The following is a 9,790-nucleotide window of genomic DNA, read 5'->3' on the forward strand; positions in this document are numbered from 1 at the left end:
AGTCAAGGTTTTAGGAATTTAGAATAGAGCACACCAATACAATACAACACTCAGCACTAATAAACACAATAAAGAGATAACTCCTAACTCTAACTATCACTCACCAAGGTCTTAGCTTTCCAAAGTCCAGTCTAACCCATCTTACTGCAGCCAAGTTGGGTCAAGCTTGCCAGGATGGTCAAGGATCTCAGGCCCCCTTAGCCAGAGGCAGAGCTAGAACAAAAGAAACTCTTTTCCCTCACCTTTATAGATCTCCTGACCCACCCACCAATCAGAATTCGTCTTGTTTTGGAGATATAGTATACTATAACCTCTTTAGTGAATGGTTCAAGCAGCTTCCTCATGAGGAAGCCTACACCATGGCTTCCTCATGAGGAAGCTGCTTGAACCATTCACTAATGAGGCTAAACTGTATCTCCAAAACTAGATGTGATAGGGCAAAACGGATGCCATTTTTGGAATCGGCACCACAAATTCATATCAAAACACCATAAAGTTTGGGAAAAACTTTTCTAACCCTCAATTTTGTAGGCCTGTGTAATCAAGCCTTTGGGGATCTTATTTGCTCTTTTCATAAAACACTTTCTCTCTGCTGTACTTAACCCTACCCCTGGCCAGCTGCCATGCATTCCCCAACCCGTGCCCAAATACCTCTCATCACCTCCCCCTGACCTCCCTTGACCCTCCGCCTTCGCAAGCCCTCTTCATTTCCATTGCTCAGGCCACAGCACTACCCTGCCCCACTCTTGGTCCTGCTGCATTCTTTCACCCCCACAGATCTCTCTTCCCCCAAAGCGATCCTGGCAGCGATTCACCTGCCCTTTAAGGAAATAGAAGACTCCTTGCCCCTGGACAAATGCGCCTATGGTATGCAGCCACGTGCCCACGAAGATCACACTCCCAGGCCTCTGCCCCACTCCCTGCTGCCCCAGGGCGGATTTCCCCTCTCGCTGTCTCCAAGCCCTCCTTCCCCCTGCACTGCGGGCTGCAGTTCACCCCCTGCTCTCACCCACCGCCTGCTCCCTTGCCCCTCGTGCTGTACCTGGCCCGATGGATGCCCCGGAGGCCGGCGCGATTCACCAGCGCCGCCCAAGCCTCCCGCGCCACTCTCCTCAGTGGGGCCGTGGGAGAAGCCATGAGTGTGGATCGTCCCGTCGAAGCGCAGCCAGCCCGCCGCTCAGCCCGGACGCCTGCAGCGCTCCCTGTCGCAGGGCAAGAGGCACCACCTCGCCAGGAGGGCTGGAAAGGGCGGCGCGGCCACAGCTCGGGGTGCTGAGCCGCGTCACCGAGGATGGGCGGGGAAGGAGGCTGGGGGCGGCGGCAGGCAGGCGACACTGGGGCGGTCGGCAGCCCTTCGTGGAAAGTGGCTCCCGGGCGCGCAACTCTTCAGCCACCAGGCTCCACTCCACTTCTCCTGCGAACCCACCACGAGCTGCCTCGCCAAGGCAAACTTGGTTCCAGGCGCGCATCTCGTGCGGGCTGCAACCCCTCGCTCTCCAGCGCCTGGCAAGCACCGCGGGGCTCTTGCAGACAAGAAGGCGCCCGAGGAGAGCCAAAGATGCTGGCTGGAAGGCGGCGGGGTGTGCACGTGTTGACCCGCCTCACGTCTGAACAGCAGTGAGAAGCAAGTGCTAGAAGTCTGTTTTCCGCAACAGATGTGCTGGTGGCGCGACTGGAGAGAGGGGTAGACAGCCCAAGCCTCGGCATAGGCTTCTACTCAGAAGTTAGTCCCATCATTGTCTGTGGGGCTTCCTCCCAGGAGAGTGTGGCTGGGACTGCAGCCCTAGAGCCCCATCCTAGGCAGGTCTCCTCAGAAGTCAGTTCCATGAGAGTCAACGGGGCTTCCTCCCAGGAAAGTGTGGCTAGGTTTGGGCTGTGAATTCTCCGCCTGGGGAGAAAAGTGCTTCATGGCCCAGAGTGCCGCGAGGGGAGGGGAGGACTCATCCCCTTCACCCCACCAGGCGCCCCGTTCTACAAAGGAGGCACCCCTCACTTTGTTCTCGGGGCGAGCACGGGAAGCATAATGAAATGGCTTCAAGAGGAACTCTAGAAAAGGTCACTGAAGGTACAGGTTTGGGCAGGCAACCAAGCGCGGCGAGGGAGGCGGAGCCTGAAAAGTTGGCAAGGGCGGAGGGAGGCCTCCCCTATTTGAATTGTGGACACTGCAACCTGCACAAGAAATGGAGATTATATATATATATATTCTAATTATATAAATGGAGATTATATATATTCTAATTAGATTATTTCTAATTAGAATATTTTATACATAATATAATATATTCTATATTTTATATTCTATATTAGAATCTAATTAGATTATTTTATAATCTTACACACACACACACACACACAAGGGTGTATATAAAGGGACAGTCAATATTAAATTTTCTATTGTATTTTATTTTTCTGTTGTCTTTTTGTAAGCAGCTTTGAATGCCCACTTGGGAGATAAACCTGTATATAAATAAATAAGCAAGCATTTTTTTTTCAGGAAACATAGTGAGCCTAGTCCTTCCTTCATTAATGCGACATTATGTGTGAATCTGTAAGCACAAGACCTTAAGGATCCAGTTAGAATTTCTGTTTCATTATGCTCCTTTGAGCTGAAGTACCCTTTCCTAAGCCCTTCTGTTTGGGTCAGGTCTACTGTAACGGAATACTGGCTCAATCCTATCCAACCACCCAGTGCCAGTGCTGCAGCAACACAGCCTAAGGAAAGGGGTTCCCTTACTTGGAGAAGGCCTCTGTGATTGCCCCACATCACAGGATGCAGTGCATGCCCCATTGTGCCAGCTGCACCAGTGCTGGAAAGTTGGATAGGATTTGGCCCTCAGGCTGCAATCCTACACTATATGCACTTTCCTAGAAATAAGTTTCACTGACTGTACACAACAGGATTTACTTCTGTGTAGACACATACATGAGGATTGTGCTGTAAAAACACAGTTCCAACTTTTGGCTGTCCCAGCTCACTCAGCTGTATATGCTGTTAATTTGTTAGATTCCATTACTAAAGTGGTTTCCAAACTGGATTGGGACCCCCGTGGGTCATGACTTGAGTTTTGGTTGGTCTCCAAAGGGTACTGGAAAGATCAGATCAGATAACTAATTGCCTCAAGTCCTGAGGCTATTCAAAAATTGGATACCATAGCTGCTTAAAGCTATAAAGAGCTCAGTTCCTGCAGTTTGCCAGCATGCATAAACATAGAGATAAATGTTTGAGGATCTTTTTTCTGATTATTACAAATAAAAAAATTTTCTAGATTCTATTTTAAAAGTCTGGTAAACATAGGTGGGGTCCTATAGAGTGTCATTTTTAAAAGTTTGGGAATCACTGTACTACTGTATTAGTTTGAAGCAGAGCTCTACACGTTGAGAAATAGTAGCTTAGCTTACCTTACCTTCCAAAGATATTCTCAAGATTCATAGATCTGGGATATTTAGGTCTTGTGCTTATTTTGACATTATTGTTCACATTTTAATTTTATTAACACTTCTTTGTATGATGTTTGTCAGGGTCCCCCTGACTTACCTGGGGGAAACCTGGAGGGAGCAGGCTTACAGGGTGAAAGGGAAGCTCAAAGCAAGGAGGAGACAAGCTCCAAGGCCAGCAGCAGTTGGAGTACCCCCCAGGAGAGAGCGGAGGAACACCAGGCTCCAGCCTTTTGGCTCTTACAAGCAGTGAGGGGAGGGGGAGGAGAGGCCAGTCAGCCTTTTAACCCTCCCATGGAGGAAGGGGCGGGGCCTGGAGGGGCTGTCCAGAGCATAAAGCCCAGCTGGGCCGAGGTCAGTCTGGGGCAGGCAGCTGGAGGGAAGAGAACCCAGCTTGCCTATGAACCACAGACTGGTTAAGAGCCAAGAAGCCCTAGTAGCTGGGGAGAAGGGCCCAGGTGATGCAACCCCCTTTCCCTCATGCTCTCTGCTGAAGCCCTAGTGGCTGGGCTGTTGCCCTGGGAGACAGAACCTCCAGGGCCCCATTGCTGCCTCTTGCAAATATGAGGGTCCCCCTCAAGCCAGGACCCCACAATGTTTATTCCTTTGTCAACTGTGTTAAGACATGTTTCTCCTGCAGATATTCAAACCAGATAATATCCTAGTACAGGTAATCCAGCAGGGAAACCTAGATATCCTAATACAGATAATCCAGCAGGGAAACTGGGCTTCAACCTGGATATAAAAGGATCTCTTTTTTTTTAGTTAGTTACCAACCTTTAGTCTCCAGCACTATCTTCAGCAACCTTTAAATTGAGCAGATAGTAATGTTTGAACTTTAGCCTTTCCTGGATTATACCAATTACCTGGTAATCAATATAATCCAGGAAAGGCTGGAGTTCAAGCGTCACTATCTGCTGAATCATCTGGCCCAAAAAATGGTAAATTAGAGACAGGGTGGTAATTTTCTATAGCAGTGGGATCTAAAGATTTTGTTACTAAATGGTAGTGAATAAATGAATAACGTCTTTTTTTTAAAAAATGAACCTCCTTCACTTCTCACGAAGATATTTGCAGTCTTCATCACCCAATTGTCTAGTCCAGTGGTTCTCAAATTTTTTAGCATTGGGACCTACTTATTAGAATGACAATCTGTTAGGATGCACTGGAAGTGATGTCTTTAATCTGGAAGTGATGTCATAGCCAGAAGTTACGTCATCAAGCAGGAAAACTTTTGACATTCCAAAGCTGCAATCCTATCCAAACATACCCAGGAGTAAGCCCCATTGACTGTCATTGTTAAAAGCCTATACACAGTGGCCTATTAAAAGTACAGATCTGTAACATTTCCCCAAATGCAGTCACATACCACGGTAGTATAAAGTTGAATATATTAAAAATAAAATATTGAAATGAATGGGGATCCACCTGAAATTGGCTTGCGGTCCACCGAATCAGTCCTGATCCAGTTTGAGAAACAACACAGTTTGAGAAACAATGGTTTAATCCCTCCATGGCTGCTGGGCAGTCCAATTCTGAGCTGCCCAGTGCCCAGAGGAGCAGCAGCACCAAAATGACAGGCAGTCACTGGGATCTCCCTGGTGGAAGGGGACACTCATCCCCCAGGTAAGGGCACAGGCCCCACAATGGGGCTACTCAAATCTGCGCTGGCTACTTTGCCAGCATAGAGTTGAGCGGCCCTGTGTTGGGCCGGGAGGCCCAATGCGGGGTTCTGGATTAGGTGGAGTGCCCCCTTCCACTCCGCTCTCCCCCCTGCCTTCCCCCTGACCTCCCCCCACCCTGGAATGCCTCTCCCCCACCCCAATTAACCTCTCTACTGTCCAGAGCTTGTCCCTTGCTCCAGGCAGTGTGTGGCAGGCTTCTGGCTAGTGCTGGGCAAAAAAAAAAAAGATGCAAAGGTACCCCCTCTCAGGCATCTTCTTTCTAGACTAATAGCCCAATCCTATCCAACTTTCCAGCATCGGTGCAACTGCAGTGCAGCCCCGGGGTAAGGGAACAAATGTCCCCATACTTTAAGGGGGCCTCTGTGACTGCTGCCCCACCATAGGAAGCAGTGCATATCCCATAGGAACAGTAGGGCCAGCACTGGAAAACTGGATAGGATTGGGCTGTAAACAGCCCCAAATATTGTAACCTTTCCTTGTAAGGGTGGTGTCCCTGTCTGCTAATCATTTTGGTTTCTCTTGAACATAAAGCCCTTGTGGAACAAAGGGTGAATACATAAATGGTCTAGCTATAAAAGTGATAATTGTGTATTGATATAACAATACAGGCCAAAGTACAGACAGCTGTAGGTGGGAACTGGAAAGTGAACTTCAGAAACGTGGTGTCTGCGTGATTAGCACATGTAACTTTCTCAATGGCTGTGCATCTTATTTGATCCTTTTTGAATGATCACCTCCATCAGAGTTTCCCATCTATTGTCCACGACAGCCTACACATCAAGTAGGACCCCCTTTATCACAGGTTCCAAAAAGGGCAAGAATAAGTTATTAAAAAGTGGGGATAATATGTGCAGTGCTATTGCTCACCTCATTCTGGAGCAATTTCTGCTGTTTTTGCTACTGGTGAGAATTGTCAAGTATAAACATAGCTTAAATAGAAAAGAGTCTTGGGCCCAAATCCTAACCAACTTTCCCACACTGACACAGTTGTGCCATTGGGGCATGTGCTGCATCCTGCAATTGGGTGGCAGTTACGGAGGCCTCCACAAGGTAAGGGAAAGCTTGTTCTCTTACTTTGGAGCTGCATTGCCCTTACCCCAGTGCTGGAAAGTTGGTTAGGATTGTGCCCAAATGATACTATGACAGTGCTAGCCAGTAAATTGAAGAAATCTGAGCACTTTGGTCTCACTTTTCTAATGAACAAATCATGTTACTTCGGAAGGTCCATAGCCAGGGAGACAGACCAGGGACAGACTGCACTTGCTCCCAGTGTGGAAGGGATTGTCACTCCCGAATTGGCCTTTTCAGCCACGCTAGATGCTGTTCCAGAACCACCTTTCAGAGCGCGATACCATAGTCTTTCGGGACTGAAGGTAGGTTTTAGCCTTCGGGCACAAACCTAACCAGGTCTACACAGAAGTAAGTCCTATTTAGTTCAATGGGGCTTACTCTCAGGAAAGTGTGGTTAGGATTGCAGCCTTTTTCACTTAAATTCCCAATTTGGAAAACGCAAAATCATAGTGACATTCTTCATAGACCTGTTAGGATGAATATAATAAAAAGACTGCAATATAGTTTGCAAAATCATATGTGCATAGTAGAATGATAACTACCAAAGGCTTTTGCACGCTTACCTGGGATTAAGTCCCATTGAAAATAGGAGTAGACTTAGGCCACAATCCTAACCAACTTTCTAGCACTGATATAAGGGCAGTGCAACTCAGAGGTAAGGGAACAAATATTCCCTTACCCTCCGTGAGTGCCACCCAACGGCAGGATGCAGCACATGCCCCACTGGCACAGCTATGTCAGTGCTGGAAAGTTGGTTAGGATAGTGCCCTTACTCGAGTAAGGTGCTCAGGATGGTGCTCTAAATCACCTAATATGGGAAGGCTACACCTTTAAAATTGACTGTTTACAAAAAAGTAAACATATTGGAGTCAGGAAGGAATTTCTCCCTGCTCATACTGATAGTAGAGAGTGTAATCTTGCTCATTAACTTGCATTGAGTCAGATAACTGGCTATGCTTTACAAAATTATTGTCTTACAGGTTACCAGCTTGTCAACATCATTTCAATTCTGGCAAAACCCCTCCACATTTTTATAGCCATATGAGAAACAGAAATTCAGCAGTTGAAGCTTTTTCTGGCCTACAGATTGTGAGGGTGAAAGCTTCAGCTGCCAAATTTCTCCCAATAAAGCACCATGTACTTTGTATTATTTATTATTTCTGTTGCAGCAGTGTCCAAAACATGTTGGATCACAAGCCCCTTTGTTGCTCCAAGGATAATATTCCCTTTCAGCTTAAGATACAGATATTGGTAATCAGCAATTAGTGACAACTTAGAACAAAGGTCAAATCATCCATTCACACTCACATAACTTCCTGTAGGTTACACATTAATACTCATATATTGTACTAAAAATTTGTAACCAGATTCTTTGAAAATGAAGAACATACAGCCCAGTACATCAAAGGAGCCCCAGTCGAAATGAGGGAGTGAAATTTTAGATGTATCTTTCTCGGACATTTGAAATCAGCCAAAAGCAATTTTAAAATTATTTTCTGAGTGAGGACTAAGAAACATTAGCATATCTGCCCCAGGGTGCAATCCTAACCCCTTATGTCAGTGCTTTCCAAAACTGGCATAGCGGTGCCAATGGGACATGTACTGCATCATGCTGTTGGGTGTCACTCACGGAGGCCTCCTCAAAGTTGGGGAATGTTTGTTCCCTTACCTCAGAGCTGCATTGCCCTTATGTCAGTGCTGGAAAGCACTGACATAAGGGGTTAGGATTGCACCCCTAATTTTGTAACTATTGTAATTCTTACAATAACCCTGTAAAGCAAGGGTCTCCAAACATAGTGGGCATAACAGAAACCTGGTGGAATGTAGAGAATCAGTGGGATACCGCAATCCCGGGCTATAAACTCTACAGGAGGGACAGGCAGGGGCATGTTGGAGGTGGGGTGGCCCTTTATGTTAAGGAAGGGATAGAATCCAGCAAAGTAGAGATTGAAGGTGGGTCCGACTCCACCGTAGAATCTCTGTGGGTTAAATTACCAGGCTTGTGCAGCGATGTAATACTGGGGGCGTGCTATCGTCCTCCAGACCAGAAATCTGATGGGGACCTTGAAATGAGGAAACAGATCAGGGAGGTGACAAGGAAGGACAGGGTTGTAATCATGGGGGACTTCAATTATCCTCATATTGACTGGGTCAATTTGTGTTCTGGTCACGATAAGGAAACCGGATTTCTTGACGTGCTAAATGACTGTGGCTTAGATCAGCTAGTCACGGAGGCCACCAGAGGACAGGTGACTCTGGATTTAATTTTGTGCGGTACGCAGGACCTGGTTAGAGATGTAAACGTTACTGAGCCATTGGGGAACAGTGATCATGCTGCGATCCGTTTTGACGTGCACATTGGGGGAAGAATACCAGGCAAATCTCTAACAAAAACCCTTGACTTCCGACGGGCGGACTTCCCTCAAATGAGGAGGCTGGTTAGAAGGAGGTTGAAAGGGAGGGTAAAAAGAGTCCAGTCTCTCCAGAGTGCATGGAGGCTGCTTAAAACAACAGTAATAGAGGCCCAGCAGAGGTGTATACCGCAAAGAAAGAAGGGTTCCACTAAATCCAGGAGAATGCCTGCATGGCTAACCAGCCAAGTTAGAGAGGCTGTGAAGGGCAAGGAAGCTTCCTTCCGTAAATGGAAGTCTTGCCCTAATGAAGAGAATAAAAAGGAACATAAACTGTGGCAAAAGAAATGTAAGAAGGTGATAGGGGAGGCCAAGCGAGACTATGAGGAACGCATGGCCAGCAACATTAAGGGGAATAATAAAAGCTTCTTCAAATATGTTAGAAGCAGGAAACCCGCCAGAGAAGCGGTTGGCCCTCTGGATGGTGAGGGAGGGAAAGGGGAGATAAAAGGAGACTTAGAGATGGCAGAGAAATTAAATGAGTTCTTTGCATCTGTCTTCACGGCAGAAGACTTCGGGCAGATACCGCTGCCCGAACGGCCCCTCCTAACCGAGGAGTTAAGTCAGATAGAGGTTAAAAGAGAAGATGTTTCAGACCTCATTGATAAATTAAAGATCAATAAGTCACCGGGCCCTGATGGCATACACCCAAGGGTTATTAAGGAATTGAAGAATGAAGTTGCAGATCTCTTGACTAAGGTATGCAACTTGTCCCTCAAAACAGCCACGGTACCAGAAGATTGGAGGATAGCAAATGTCACGCCTATTTTTAAAAAGGGAAAGAGGGGGGACCCGGGAAACTATAGGCCGGTCAGCCTAACATCCATACCGGGTAAGATGGTGGAATGCCTCATCAAAGATAGGATCTCAAAACACATAGACGAACAGGCCTTGCTGAGGGAGAGTCAGCATGGCTTCTGTAAGGGTAAGTCTTGCCTCACAAACCTTATAGAATTCTTTGAAAAGGTCAACAGGCATGTGGATGCGGGAGAACCCGTGGACATTATATATCTGGACTTTCAGAAGGCATTTGACACGGTCCCTCACCAAAGGCTACTGAAAAAACTCCACAGTCAGGGAATTAGAGGACAGGTCCTCTCGTGGATTGAGAACTGGTTGGAGGCCAGGAAGCAGAGAGTGGGTGTCAATGGGCAATTTTCACAATGGAGAGAGGTGAAAAGCGGTGTG

The 9,790-nt window shown here is 47.0% G+C and overlaps 1 protein-coding gene across 1 annotated transcript in view; it reads right to left on the bottom strand.

The window, feature by feature from the left end:
- Positions 1 to 1,375, bottom strand: part of ACSF2 (acyl-CoA synthetase family member 2) — a 70,339-nt gene extending 68,964 nt beyond the window's left edge. The window contains exon 1 of the mRNA XM_066614722.1: positions 1,043 to 1,375. Within this exon, the coding sequence (XP_066470819.1) occupies positions 1,043 to 1,137 (95 nt within the window). The 5' untranslated portion in view covers positions 1,138 to 1,375. The remainder of the gene's footprint in view (positions 1 to 1,042) is intronic.
- Between the last annotated feature and the right edge of the window lie 8,415 nt (positions 1,376 to 9,790).

Source organism: Tiliqua scincoides, chromosome 2 (genome assembly GCF_035046505.1).
Source record: "Tiliqua scincoides isolate rTilSci1 chromosome 2, rTilSci1.hap2, whole genome shotgun sequence".
In the NCBI taxonomy this organism is placed as follows: Eukaryota; Metazoa; Chordata; class Lepidosauria; order Squamata; family Scincidae; genus Tiliqua; species Tiliqua scincoides.